The following is a 15,719-nucleotide window of genomic DNA, read 5'->3' on the forward strand; positions in this document are numbered from 1 at the left end:
CAAGAGCGGACACATCTCTAATATAGAATATGCATCTGACTTTTTTTTTGCTATTACAGACATCTTTGGGTTTCTGTGCCACAGAATAAGAACCAGCTATTTTCTCAGGCTTTTTCTTTTATTAAGTTAGAGAATTGTAAAAGCTGTTTTACATTTTCTGGTATTTTTTAGCCTTGTTTTCATTAGAAGCTATTAACAAATAATGTTTTGGTACTGTTTTTAATATTAAAATTAACTAATTGAGTTTTTTTATTGGATTATCATTGAACCTGTGTTTTTTTAATATTTATCACAAAATACATATCTCTTAGTATCAATGCAAGCACTTTTTCGCTAGAAATTTGCAAGAATGCTTTCAAATATAAAACCGTATTGAGTTGTGGGCTATTTGTCTTTTGAGAGATGCTACTAGTATTAGGTGCCAGTACAAAACATACAGGAAGTTAGAAATTTGAATAAAACAGTATCTAGAAGTGTCATCTTCATCATCTTTTCATGGATGTAGATCTTTCTGTAAGTTCCAGTCTGCTCCCTACAGCCTGAATTTCATTTAAAGAACATTTTTGGGTTTTCTAACATCATAAGCAAAGATCTGGCACATAGATTTATGAAATGAACAGTTCTTTCCACGTCTGTGGCATGGTAATTTTGAAACATAATGAAGACTAGTGGAATAGTACCACTGTTAATTGTTCCTTCTGATTTATAGTCACTTCACACTGCAGAGTAGACAGTGTGTCCTAGGGTCTCATTTATTAAAGTGAAAGGACCCCATGGAATATGAAGCAGAAACACAGTCACATAAGAAAAATGTGGGTTAGAGCTGCACAGCTATTGAGGTTACATAAAAATTATTTATAAAAATGTAATTTAACTGCTGGTTTCAAAAGCACATTTTTACACTTCAACTTACACCTATAAAGTAGGAAAGTATAATGTCTGTCTTACAAGAGAGAAGACTGAGAAAAAAAGCAGGTAACGGGGTTGAGACAATAGCAGGGAAGAAGGTGGAATCTGAATCCTATCTCCCTGTACTTCATTGTAGTTGTTAAATTTACCATCCATTCAGCAACAAAGCAGTCCAGGTTTCATTTCCTTCAAAAGCTGCATGTAGATAAAAATCCCCAGAAGTACATAAAGGCAGGTTTGTAAAACCAGATTTTAAAAAATATATATTTTTATGTAATATAATCCTCTTTCTTATCTGTTTAGTAATGACATCACTGAAATTATCATGCAGCTTACCCATTTGCAGCAAATAAGTAGTTCTTAAGTGTTATAAAGTTCTTTTGCCTTTTTTCCTTAAAGGTAGCGTGTTCTGTCTGTGCAGACTGAATTTAGAGATTTATGTTCCTTCTTGTTTATGTATTGGTGTTTGTAATCAATGACTGTCTTCAAACTCAATTGTGTAGATTAATTAGATTATGTCTCTACCAATTCATGAAATACACAACTAGATTACTGGTTTGGACAGGTTTCCCAAGATGGATTCTTTCCTGTATTGCAAATAGCCATGACCTTTTTCCTTTCCTGGCTAAAACACTGCTGTCCAAGGAAATTCAGCTCTGAGTTATTACCCTCCTCCAGCCTGTTGCATGCAAGGGGTCAGTGTACTTTACCTAGGAAGGAACCATCACAATACCAAAAGCTCAGAGTGGAGTTCATGTATCCTTACGTTCCTGGGATCAAGTGTTACTGGGCTTCTGGCTCCTTCACTTATTTTTTTCATGTTTGTTCATTATCTGGCTTGCAGTTTTTGTGGTATCTGAAATTGTTTCAGTGTATTGCTGTAATTTAGACTTTGTACTCTTGTACAAACTTCTGCATTTCTTTCTCTGCTTAGTAAGTGCTTCCAAGTGCTGTTCAAATCCACTTGATGTGTGTACTCTGGGCTCTTCCTCAAACAGCAAGAAAAGGGGGGCTGCCCTGCTATTTAACTTTTTTCCTGCATGGGAGGTTCTAACTGAGTGGAGTCACTTCACTTTACAAAGGCCTTAGGAAGGGGAGACAAGAAGTTACCCTGACTCAGGGTATGTCCTCAGGACGGATGCTACTTGGCAATTGGTAATGTTGTTCAGGAAGTGAGGTGCACAATGCAGAAGAGCAGTCTAAAAATTTAAACATATGGAGGTTGTAGTAATTTGTAATAGTAAATAATAGCAATACTAATGTCTCTACAGAAATACAAGCAATATATAAAATTTTTTGGACAGCTACCTAGCTAGAGAAATTGGATTTGAACCTGTTTTTCCAAACTGATATATTTTGAGTACAATTTAATAGGAAGTTACAGAAAGCTGTGGATATCATGAGCCCAAAACATAGCCGCTACATTAACAAGACCTTTTGTATTAATATATGATAAGGTTCAAGTTAAAAGATCCTGTTTTATCCTTTATTAATTCTGTGTTTGAATTTGCAAACCTGAGTCTTCTCACAATTCTTCTAATTTCTTCAGTAGCTTTTAGTATTTTTATATTTTTAATCAGCTTTTAGGATTACATTATCACTGGGCAGTGGCTGCTATTGTTTGAAAGAGGAGTTGCAAATGTCAAAAACCATACACTGGGAAAAATAGGAGCAGAAGCTGTTGTTTAATCTGTTAATTGGATATAGAGTAAAAAGATATCTCTACCATTTTAATCTCTTTTTTGTGCTGAGAAGTCTTACAGCCCAGTGGGTTATATTTGAAGCTAGACATGTATGGCCTTTCACTGTGCACTGAAGTGTTTAATGTAGCACAGTTAAATACCCTAGAAAAACTTATTTTTTTGGCAGTGAAGATGCATATATGTCCTGAATCATGCGAAGTTATAAGCCTACCTTTGTGAATAGCCAAGAAGGACTGGTGTTCTGTTGTTATCTGACTTCCCTTTCTCACATGCAGAATTTTTATGAAAGCTGTGAGAAATATACTGCCCTGTTTCAAACAGTACAAAGATGCCTGAATTAGCAGTTATGTATACCAAAGATTCAGCATAGTGGCTTCCACACAGAATTGCACAGTCAAGCCCATAGTACTGAATTATGCATGACATTTTTAATGGTGGAACAAAGAGTAGCAGAAGGAAATGCTGCAAAGTACGTGCTGCCTTCGCTGGTTATTAGGCACTAGTGTACGTGCATGCAAATCCCAAGATATTCTTTGTTGAAACTCTGGTGCTGTGCTATACAAATCAAAGCTGTATGAAAGCAATACCTAATGAGGGAAGAATAAATAATAGAAAAACTCTGACACAGGGAAGTGCAGAATACATACCAACTTATTGTACTTTAGAGAGTGAGAAATGAAGTTCTTACATTTAGCTGGGTGCTGAAAGTATCAGCTAGTGTAAATATTTACTGTACCATAATTACAAGGATTAGTCTTATTTGTTAGTCCACAGTGATGATGCCTCTCACTGTCTATTCAGTGAAAATTGGGAGAACGTAACTAAAATTATTTACAGAGGAGCTGCTGCATTTTAAGAGGCAGCTGTGATCTAAAGGCAGTTCATTGAAATTCCATACCCTGTTGTATATATTGTTTACACAAATTCCATATTGAAACCAAATACTTGGTCTTTGAAAGTTGAGACTGACTTAACAGACCTGCTCTGTAACCTTTTAGATATTCAAAAGGTTTCGGTAGGAAACTTGGTAAGGCTTCTGTTCTGATTTTCTTCCCAAATGCGCCAAACCCTAGACCAGGCATTTTTGAGCCTTTTATAATAGTATTACTAACATAGATCAAGATAATATTTTCATTGGTTTTATATTCTAGCCTAGAAAAAGTTATGTTATAAAAAATTATTTCAGCTTACTTGACCATTTCTGGTTGTTGTGAAGCAGTTGTTGCTTGCCAGTGCTATCAGGCCTGAAGAGGGCACCACCTTGGTGATACCAGGATGCTTGAGCCATCCATTCAGGATGCTTTATTGTTGGGTGGGAAAGGCATCCGCCCCAGGACTCCCAGTCCTCCTCACTGCACAAACAAGCTTTGCTCTTCTCATATGCAGACTTGATCCTGCGGAGAGGTCCCTACCACTCCCCTCCACTTACCTGTGGAGTTCAGCCATTTCTCACCAGCTCCCTCCTTATGTGCCTTGCAATACTGTCTGTAGCATCTGCCAACTGCTTATGCTGTTGCATGTCACGAAGAGCAATTTCTTATGTCACGTTCAGTAGTTTCTCCATGTCCTGATACTTCACTTAACCTCAGACCAGGCCCTTATGAGCAGCCTTAGTGTTAACCTGCAGGCCAAGCACTGGCTTGCTGGCCTTTGCAACCACCTTTTAAAAGATTACCTGTTGCAGTTGTGAAACGGTGCATGTTGCCAGAGGGACTTTTTGGGAGAACAAAAGACTCAAAAATATAGGGGTTCTCTGGAAAATGGGAAGTGTAAAATGCTGTTCCTATAAGTGCATTTCGTTGAAATCAAATACGCCAAAGTAGTTTCCTAACATATTTTCCTCCCAACTGCAGAAATTTATTTTCTTTTTTTTAAGTGCTGCTTTCCAGATATGACATGACTGAAAAAAATATAAAAGAAAAAGTATTTTTCAGGGCATGAAGACTTATGTTAAGGTTATCCTGTCATACTAAGCTCTGTTCTATTACCTGCAAAGTACTACTATATCACCAGCACTTCAGTGCAAACTTGATTATTGGTATTTTGATAGCCAAACTCTAGTAGATCTAACTCAATTTCAGGCTCTCTAGCATCGTCTAATTTATAATATCCAGTTTTCAAAGCTATGATGTGTTATTACCTCTGGTAATGTTACTGTCAATTTGTCTTGGCTTCCCTACATGGAGTTTATTTATTTATATTTACTGCAAGTCACTGAGTACACTCAATTGATTGCTATTTTAACAAGATCTCTGGAGAACTCCTCAACGATGATGCATGTTAAGGAAAAAGCCAGAAAGCGATTTGCTACCAAACAGATACCAAGACGAGTGGGCAAGAGTCCAGAGCTGAAAAACCTAAAACATGGAAAGAGGTTGTTAACATATGCTTGTGCCACACTTAGAACACATAATGAGGACAAGGTAAAAGTGGAAGGTGTTATCTCTGGAATCAGTTGCAAGGTTCCTGTTGACATCAGAGAAGTGATCATTTTGTCCCTCTCGTTACTCAGTTAGTTAGATACATTTCTAGCATTGCAATTGTAGTGTGTATTTTCCTAGAAATGCCTCTTGAAGTATTTGCAAAGTATAACTTTGTCCCAACTTTTCATCTATTTTTTTTCAGTGCAAGACATATTCAGATTTGTCTGAGAAAGAAATATTGAGTAGTTGAATACTTCCATATGTGCTTTCCAAAGACAAATGCTCCTCAGTGTTTTATGTTGCTAAGTATGATCACGATGTAGTTTTAAATGATAAATACAGGTGATATTTTGAGACATATGATTCTCTGTTTCCAGGTGGGCCATGCACAGGTACAGCTCATGCCTCGTTAACCACACCAACCAAAAGATCTTGCGACTCAGGTATGTGTTTTGTGGGGATCAAGGAATTAGGTTTTGCATGATATTTAACTGTGTGGTTTTAGTTTAATAGTAAAGGGTAGTAACCATAGCTGGCGAATGCCAAATGAAAATAAGTATTGTTGCTTTGCTGACAGAAACATATATATCTAAGGATTACTATGGCAGATAGTTCATCTGAGAACTAATTATGGAATTATGTTAAATATAATTTCATAAATACATTCTTTCAGTTAATCTTTGTGAAAACAAGATATGCACGAGTAATTGGTTTGATTTACATCTAATGATTGTGATAAATGCTAAGTATTGAGTAGAAAACTGTTTGGAGTATATTTACTTTCCCTGACTGAAGACACAGTATAGACAGCTGATGTTTGCATTGAGACTAAATTTTACCTCCTTTGGGTCATTTTGATGCCTTTATTTCTACATGCAGGATATAGACAGATAATCTCTCACAGTGCTAGTGTTAGTAGTGAGAAGTTAGGTCATTGCCAGGCTGAAGTCATGGCTTCTGCGTGAGATCTGTCATGAAGAATCATGTGAGCACTCATTCAGGCAGGCAGCCAAGTTACCTGCATTGGCTCAGGTCTTTTTCAGGCTTTGGTTTTGTTTGGATTAAGGAGAACTCATATGATCCTTTCCACCAATACCACTTTAGGAAGCTATAACCTCCTGTGGAGTGGTGGGTGTGTAGGTAGTGGTAACATTCTAGCAGTCTGTTTTTCCAAAATAGTTTTTACCTATATTTTCATTTATGTACCAGTTGAAACATATTGAGTGTACAGAAAGGAAGGGTGTTCCTGTTTGATTAAGGGCCCTTATTCTTTAAGGAGTTCAAGGTAAATTTCCTCTGAAGTTATTCTTCCAAAAAGTATTTCCAGTTACTGTTGTTTAGCTGAACTCTAGTTATTCCATAGATGTACATTGTTAGCTTGTAGCAAATATGTGATATTGTAAGTTGACTTGTTCTGCAGTGAAGGAAGGTTACAGAGAAGCTGCCTTACCTTGCACTTGCTGCAGGTGCAGACTTCTCAAGTGATACATGATAATCTGTGACAATGCTGTGAGTATTTTTTGCCAAAGAACTCTTGGAAGTTTGACACTGAAAGATACTTCTCCAGAATAGGAAGACTGGATTTTCTTTTCTGTGTAGACATGGAGATGTACCTAAACAAGATGGAATGTTTGCCACTTTATCCCTTGCAAACTAACCTACTTTGCTTATGGTATTACTAAACTGTATTTTGTTTACATGTTAGCTTTTGTAGTGTTTCACTCTGGTTTCCATTGCAGGGTAATTTAAAAGCTTGCTATGGTGCTATAGATACAGTAAACTGAGAGTACTGTAAGAATATTTTTTTTAAAATATGCTTGTAATTAACAAAAAGGAATGTAAGTTCTCTGTTTGGAGTGTCAAATGGCAACAGTAAAAGCTCCTTAGAATAAGGCAGGTGAAGCTGAGACATGTTGAAAAATATCCATTAAATGTTTGGCTGACTGCTCTGTAGTTTTCTTATTTTCGGTTTGTGCTAATGTTTGGTCTCTATATGTTATGGTTTTCTATATTATTCATTTAGTGTGTTTTGCAAGAAGGCAATGAGAGGACCTTAATTTGATGCCACAGCTATCATCTTCACTCAACTAAACCTAATGATTTTATATTACCTCAATTTCTGATGTTTTTTACATTATTTGTTTAGTAATCTACATATTTTATTTATAGCTCCTTACAGTAATAAAAACCTGTTACCAGGAGTTACAGTTTTCTTCTTCAGATCATGAATTTTTAGCAAACTTTTGGTTTTAAAATAAATTACCGTGTTTTCACGGGAATTGACAAGAAAACGTTGACTACAAAATATTACCCAGAAATACTGTGACATCTTCAGGCATAAGCAGCATACCATGAAGGCAGACATTTGTCATGGTTTAACCACAAGTCCAAAACATAGCCCCATATTAGCTACTATGAAAAAAATTGACTCTACATTCACTTCAGCTTAGGGTCCCTTCCTAGGAAGCTATTTAGGTGATGGAAGCAATATTTGTAAGTATTCTACATTTCTTCTGCCTGGAAGAGCTTTGAAGGAAGAATGTTGTGTTGGATTTCATCTGTATAATTCTGTTCCCCCTTCAAGCATAGTTTTTTGCCTAAGGTTCCCTCAATCAGCATTTGAGACAGAAAATTAGAAATTTGACCTACTTATGAGTTCCTATCAGGAGGATATTAAGGAAGACACAAACCTTTCATATTTTATTAGTGTGAATGTAACAATTGAAGAAAGATCAAAACAATAAATCTGCCAAGACTTAGGAAAAATTCTCTCACAGAAAAAAGTTTTTACCTAATACACTTGTCAACCTGCATGCTGTAGGAGCTGTTCTGATAAAAAATAGTGTTCTGACACCAAATAGTGGGTTTTTTCTTCCTGTTCTCCAGAATCATCACTGTGGTAAAAAGTATTTCTATTCCAGTGTGCCCACAGGACAAGGATTATAATGAAAGGAATGAATAAAGCCTTGCAATCATTAGTTTGGATGATGCCTCAAAGGTTTTTGAGAGCCAGCAGTCTGAAGACTGTACAGTGAAAAAAATGGGACTGTGTGGCCTAGTGTATAGCCTCTTATGTATTTTGATTTGTTTCCTAATGGTTAGGTAATGTGATGATTGATGGCAGATACTGTGAGGCTTACTCTAGTCTGCAGGGCATCCAGATCCCATTTATATCAGGTGCCCATGTTGTGGAAGTGCAGTACCAAGTGGCATATTACTCTTGTTTTTCTGCTGTACAACTTTAATGATGATTTACTACACAACTCTGAACAGCCAGATTTTAAAACATTTTCATGCAGCTTAAAGAAACATGGAAAAAAATCGATGGAACTGTGTGAGTGTGCTCAGTTAATTTTTAATTGTGCAATAGAAAAGGTGGTAGAAACAGGCAGATAAAATGTGGTAATGATACAATCAATTCATACATTATATCCATAAAGTCGGTGAGGTTTTAAGTACTTTATTTCTCAGTAGCAGTTCATGAGAAATGTGCATCTGTAATACTTTGTATGGTTATATGTGTAGATATCTCAGATTTTATGAGAATATCTGTCGTAGATTGGTGTGGTAGTGTTTATATTGTACAAGATGAGTATCTGTCTCTTTGCTCTATGTGTTTTCTGGTTTAAAATTTGAGTCTAGAAGATGGAAATAATTCTTTCACTGCCTGAGTAAAGTGGCTAGGCAGGCCTGTGGTCCTTTTTGAAGTTTCTAGTTTATTGATGTTCTTATACTAAGACATATTCTTGCTTGTAGCAGTGCCAGGAATCTAAATGCTTTGAGGCTGAACCTGTACAATTGAGAGGATAGCCTTTTAGGAGTTCCAGGAAGGTCAGGTTCTGGAAATAAAAGTACACAAAAATTCAGCCAGAGCCAAAACCACAAAATCATTAAACTGATATGATCTTTTTTTTTTTAATCAATCTCTATGTATTGAGTAAGGACAAGAGGACCTCATACCACTAAATAGATTTGGTTTTTTTAATTGCTCTGAAGTGTTAAGCTCCTGAGCAAAAATACACAAAAGATTATTGAAGGGGGCTTTATAGCATTAAACCAACTTTGAGGTATGTTTTCATTGGTGTTCCAGGGGACTATTAAGGTGTTCTTTAGTGTTTGACTTCTGGAGGGCATTGTGTTAGTAATCCAACCTTCTTGGAGCTCTTTCAACGACAGGAAAGTGATGATAGAACAGCCTTCAAGCAGCATAATAAATCACCCAGCCCTAGCAATAATAGTGCCCATTAGGGACACTCTTCCCCCCCAACTCCTCTCAGTTTCCAGCTGTACTAATAGAACAGCACATCAAGCAAGGCTGTAAATAAAAGTTACAACCTAATAGGTGGGTGTTGAAGTGGAACGGACAGGAGCTGAGGCATGGAGGCCTTATTACTGCTCATCAGCAATTATAAACAGGATAAAGTGTCTGGGACTTGCACTGATACTGCAAGAGCTAATAGAGGCTGGGAGGTGACACTGTACCACGATCAGGTGATGCATGTTGATGGGTTTTTACCACCTCATCTTATTGCCTATTTCTGTGACATGCTGCATTATGTGTTCTGTGCTTCTGTATCTGTCTAGTTGGACAGGTTGGTTTCCACTCCCACTGGTTATCTAAGAACCCTCTCAAAGTGTTTTGATTATTATAAATTAAAATCCTTCTAATGGTAAAGACCATAATAGTCATACCTGTAAACAAAATTAAGGACTTGCTCTAATTGTATGATTTATTTTCACTATCACCATTTTCAACTTTAAAAAGTCACTCTCATTCATAAAAAATAGTGGGTATGGTTCACCTGACTTTCTTTTACACTGATTGCATCCCGTGCATTTTAGACTAAATGATTTACAACCAGTGTGGTTGGAGAATCCAGAGTGATGAGTTTTGGGCCAATATACCAAAAAGTTTGTTAAAAGTCAGCTATAGCTATGGTGATCCTTACTTCTGAATTTTAAAAACTTCAGCGGTTCCTGGGAATGTTTATAAAAGCTTGTTAACACTCAATAATAGGTAATATTTTTTTTTAAAAAGTCCTTGATTTTTATATATCACAGTCTAGCACATTTCTTTGCTAGATGTCTAAATCATCTCTTTCCAAAACTGTGGTGAAAAAAATACCTTGAAATTTATCCTGTACTTGCTTTGATCTAAAGAGAAGGTTTGCAGGCGTCTTCGTAGTTCATACATTAATCACTCATGCTGTTTACTTCTGAAGATATTTTTTTTTCTGAGTAGTGGAAAAAATACAGCATTTGGAAATGAAAAGATGTGCAGCAGCATGACAGCAAGTCAAAACAGTGATTCCTATCTTTGTCTATTGAGTACAGTCAGGATAAAATAAATAGATTATTTTTCTATCTTATGGTATTAGGACAGGAGTACTTACATCTGCTTGTGTTAAAGTACACTAAACTGAAATGAATGGAAACTTTTCATAGTATTTCTTTGAAATTAACTTTCATACTTACTGGTTTCCAGGTGTACGTTTTCTTTGCATTGTTCATAAAGTGAGAAAGCTAGATAGTTGAAGTGTCCCAAGGGACAAAAAATGTAATGTGCCTGTGAAAGCCTTCTTTCATATGGTGTATCGATGAATTACAGATACTTACAGACAATGTTTGGAAGGTGTTTATAAAGCCTTGATATTTACTCTGCATCAAACAAGAGGCTGGACTAGGTGACCCCTGAAATCCCTTCCAACCTAATTTTTTCAGTGACACTAGCAGAAAATAAATATGATCTGACTGATTAAAGGTATTTAGTCTAACCTCAAGTAACATTCATAGCACTTGATTAGACCTGAGGCCGGCAGGCTCTAAAAGTACAGGCCAGCATTTAGTGCCTCGAAGAGAAGAGCCAGGAGAGAGACTTCTGGACAGGTGGGAGAGTTGGGGTGGTCAGTACAAAGCAAAGAAATGGGAGAACAGTCCATGCAGCAGGGTTCTCCGTGGCCATGAGCGTGGTAAGTGACCTGTGCTTTGGTAAATGAGGCTCTCCTGTCCTGAAAAAATATATGCTGCTGCCCTCAGCACTTTCTCACCACATTTTTCTATGGTCTGATAGGTATTTTTCAGTCTGATTGGTGAAATTATTGCCAAATACAAAATTGTACATTTTCAAGATAATTGTCTTATAGAATTCAGATGTTACCATCTTTTTACTAGAGTCTTAGGGAATTATGACAAAGGATTTGTCCTCAAGTTCATTGAAAGAGTAAATATTTTATCCTTTATGTATATTTTGCTTAAAATGAAGTAACTTTATCTTCAATATTTTTAAGTGATTTCAGCGAAGGTTTAGTTTTCAAAACTGTCAGGTTCTCAGTGATCAGTTAAGTGACCTTTGACAATAGTTACTATCAAAGAATATACATATATTCAGCAGCCCTGAATTCCTTGTTTCATGGCCACAGACAGCCGGAATAGCTTTAAATAAACCACATCTCCATTAATTTGAAAGGCAAAAAAATTAGGGTTACATGTCTTGCTTTTCCCCCCTACAGCCTATTGGAACAGAATTGGGGGAGCTTAGGGTTTGCTTTGATTTTGATTGGGTTTGTCCAATAGCAAGACAGTATGGAGAATGTCGCAAAGAATAGTTGAGATCATTAAGTTTTTAAAACCTGACTCCTGTCAGGCTGAAGAATTGAATTGATTTTATCTCAGCAGTCAACACCCTGATCTTGTCTATACAGATCAGGCAGCTTCCTTACTGTATGATTTAGCAAATGAGACACAGATTTTTATAATTTTTAATTTGTTATTTTATTGCACTGGAGAATTTTTTTTTTAAAAGTTCAGCATTAAATAACTGGCCTGAAATATATTTGAAAGAAATAGCCACTTATATTTACTTTTAAATTTATTTTTTTTTTTACTATGTTAAAATACATGTAGTCTGCACGATGCTAATCCGTGATCCTATTCTTGCTGTACTTTTTGATATGAGGGCAGAGCCCCAAAGATTTCATCTGACTCTTGGTAAAGGTCTTTATTCTCACTAATTATTTCAGTGAGCATCAGACAGCTTCTAAGAACAAGTTTTCAGTAGTTTCATTTAGATTCTAATTTTCACAAGTACCTTAAAACTATATGAAGGTAATTTTAGAGTCTCTTGGAAGTATTCTTTAGTCTGTTGAGCATACACGGGGGAAAGTGTATCTTCCTGCAAAGTGAGGAACCTGTTTGCGTGACCGTTGAGTCAACATACAAGTTACTTCTTTTTCCTGTTCCAAGTCGTTTTGCATGACATAAACTTCAGGGAATAACTAATGAGTCCAACATCTTGGGGCAAAAGAGCGTTGAAAAAGAGCTGGATGTAAGATACAAGACAGTGCATGTACTGTTGCATCCTCCCAGTTTCACTGGTCTGTTCTACCTCTCCCTTTATGTAGACCTGGTCTTTGGTTCAGGTGAATGTGGAAGCTTCCCAAACACCTCTTTTCCAAATAGTAAGAACTGCTCACTAAAAAATCCAGTGTAGACAGCAATCAGGTGTACAGGAATTGTCTTCTATGCCAGGATTTGCTAGAAAAAGTAACACAAAATATAAGCTGATTTTTAAGCTTTATTTAAAATAACGGAATCAAAACCGAGTGTACTTTGAAGATAGATTAACTGTACATTTCAGAACCTACTCACAATGGATTCAGTAATATTTTTATCAAAATATGAAAGCTCTTATGTTTTTTTCCTTGACATTAATCAGTTACAGTCCTTGGAACTGTGGTCTCTCATTGCAAGATTTCTGTTGCTAATGGCATCACTGAGGTTTTGCAGTTAATGACAAATCAGTTTTTTGAAAGATAAATATTGAAAATATGTATTTTTTTCACTGCTAGCAGGCAAGGATTCTTTACAATTCCTCTTCTGAATCTCTGTCTTAACCTTGGAAAACCCTTATTACACCAATGCGCGGAAGGGTCTACTAAGGAAAACTCAGTGTATGAAAGAAAAATAACAGAGCAACTATTTTCTATGTAGAACTGGTTTTAGGCTATTAGTTTGAAGAATTACCTTCCTAAATACTGTATACCATCTGATTGATGAGGACATAGCTGGAGTATACCACTAGGATTTGGAAGCAGAGCAGCACTGCTTATTTATGCACTCTGGAGCTGACTAGCAAATATGCAATATTTATAGCATTATCTATTCTCGTTAATCCAATATTAGAGAATTTCACAAAGCATAAGAGAGCTCTCAATGAAGTCAGCAAAACCAAAACTATAATATTGCTGAATACTTTTGAATTTCATTTTATCAGAACCAATGTGAGCTTATTTGTATGTATTTCTACATACATATTCATATATATAATATGCATGTACTACTACATGCTGTGGAATGGCCAGGATGTTTATGATTTGCCTTCATAACTTTTCATCATATATATTCCTGTGTTACGGTTTTTTTCTTCCTTCTTGTGTCCATTCTTCCATTTAGCTATCTGTGTGTGTGCATTATCCCTTCACTTAATAATCCTATTCTGATTATTCAAGCCACTTATGATGTCATTTGTTCTTCAGCTTTAACTGTCACCAGAATCTGCCTTTGTCCCTCTGCTAACCCTAACCCTGTGCTGCTAAAATACATAATTTCATAATGAGAAAAGAAGTTTAAATTGACACCCGTAAAATATTTTTTTGAAAACCATTGAGTCAAGTGCTTTGGCCTTTTTTCCTCTTCTGGCCCTTTTCCCTCTTCTGACCCGTTTTCCTCTTCTGGCCTTTTCAAGGGTCATTCTTGGTAATAGTCTGAATATGAAGGGCTTGAGATGCTATTTGTTAGCTATTAAAAAAATTACAGCAACAGCCTAAACCAGCTTCCCTTAACATCCTTAGAATAGTATCAGGCTTCTACCCTGCATCAGTTGGCCCCAGTAATCAAGACAACAGGAATTCAGTCTCGTGCCTGCACACACCAGCAGCACTGTCTGTGTATGATTTTGCTGTTAGCAGCTGTTTTTAAACATGTTCTTCAGGTGTTTACCCTTGGAGCATGAGATGAACAGCAGGCCAGGTGCTCTGCAGGACTGTCCAACCTGTTCTGTCTTCACGAGCTCGTTCGTTGTTGTGGGCTCTTTTGCCCATTGGTGTAAGTCAGGCAAGGAACCCCATTCAACTAGTTATTTAAACAAACAAAATCCTTCTTTCAGTCAGCAGCAATAGAAGTGGCCATTGCCTTAGGAAATGTGTTAACTAATTGAAATGCCCTCAGTTAATCCATCACAAAGGAACTGTACGGTACAGGAGGCTGAATACATTTAAATATGTGCTTATTTGAATCAGTTTGGTATATGAGTAAAAATGGTTGAAAAATAAATGAATATTTCTATTAACTAAAGACATGCTGACATCAGAGAGTATGGGGGGAGTCATACAAAAACTTAACCATAAAACAGGTGTAGTATAGGATCCTAAATATGAAATGAAAACTAATTAGCTTTTTGCTTAATTTAACAATTATGAATTTTATTGAGAAGAAAAGATAATAGGCATTTTCACACTTTTTCTAATTATAACTTAGCTAAAATGCGTGCAGGAGCCTATGTAGTTCACTATTTGTCATGCAGTTTTCAACATGAACTAGATTAGTCTCTTCTGTTTCATTAGAGATGGTAGTTAGTAGCCTCATTAGGTAACACTGCAGTATAGTGTACTTCCCTTTTGACAAATGATAATACTGACAATACAGGTTTAGAGGAAAACTAAAAATGTGAAAGATAGGAAGGAATTAGTATCTGATTTTTTAATTTTATTTTCCAATCCATGAATCTCAGAATTACAGAAAGGCTGAGAGTGGTAGTGACCCCTGGAGACTGGTCCAACCTCCTTGCTCAGAGCAGAATCCCCTAGCGCGGACTGGGGGCCATGTCCAGTTGGGTTTGGAAGTACCTTCGAGAATGGAGCCTCCACAAACCCACCTGGGCAACCTGTGCCAGTGTCGGGTCTCACCTGCAGTAGAAAAGTGTTCTCTTATGTGCAAGTGGAATGTTACCAAAACTGTATGTATGGTTCTGCTCCCACACTTTCCTGCTTTCTTGAAATCATATGCCAGCATTAATACACATTCACTCACATATATGCATAAATCTATATATATATCTATATATTTCCTCTTTCCTAGAAACACGTGTCATATATGCCAGTTCTCCTTTTGGAGAAATGAAGCCATTCACTGAGCTCAAAAATACTGCTTACACTCAAAGCAATACATGATAAGTCCCTCCTTTTTCTTTTTTTTTTTCTTTTCTATTTTTTATTGTTCATTAAATAAAATCCAACACTTCAAGTTATTGTCTGTAACAGAATCTTTTTTTGTTAATCTCTATTTTAAAGGAGGAGGGTGAATTTTTTTCTGTGAGAGTTTGAAGCGCATCAGTAATGTTTTGCATTTGGAACGTCTTGCAGCAATTCTTTCAATTATGTATCTCAAACAGCTAGGCTAAAAGTTGTGTGGGTTTTTTATTGGTTGTTTTTACTCATTAGAGCTGGAAACAGCTACTGTTGCATGGCTGTGGTGATGGATGAGAAATAATAACTTACGTAATGCAACTTGTGGGGGTTATTTATAGTCTCCAGTGTGATTTCATGGAGAGCCTCCTGAGGCAAAGCAGCGACTGATGGGATGTGAGTTTTGTAGAGACTATTCCTGTGTGGTCTCTCTATTCCACACT

General features: G+C 36.5%; 1 protein-coding gene across 2 annotated transcripts in view; it reads left to right on the forward strand.

Moving 5' to 3' along the window:
- The window catches only part of ZFAND3 (zinc finger AN1-type containing 3), a 134,227-nt gene that overhangs the window by 89,886 nt on the left and 28,622 nt on the right, over positions 1-15,719 (forward strand). For both annotated transcript variants that reach the window (XM_017806778.1, XM_017806779.1), the window contains exon 4: positions 5,413-5,478. In XM_017806778.1, coding sequence (XP_017662267.1) covers positions 5,413-5,478 — 66 coding nt within the window. The remainder of the gene's footprint in view (positions 1-5,412; positions 5,479-15,719) is intronic.

This window comes from Lepidothrix coronata, unplaced genomic scaffold, assembly GCF_001604755.1.
Source record: "Lepidothrix coronata isolate B3197 unplaced genomic scaffold, Lepidothrix_coronata-1.0 Scaffold16, whole genome shotgun sequence".
Lineage (NCBI taxonomy): Eukaryota > Metazoa > Chordata > Aves > Passeriformes > Pipridae > Lepidothrix > Lepidothrix coronata.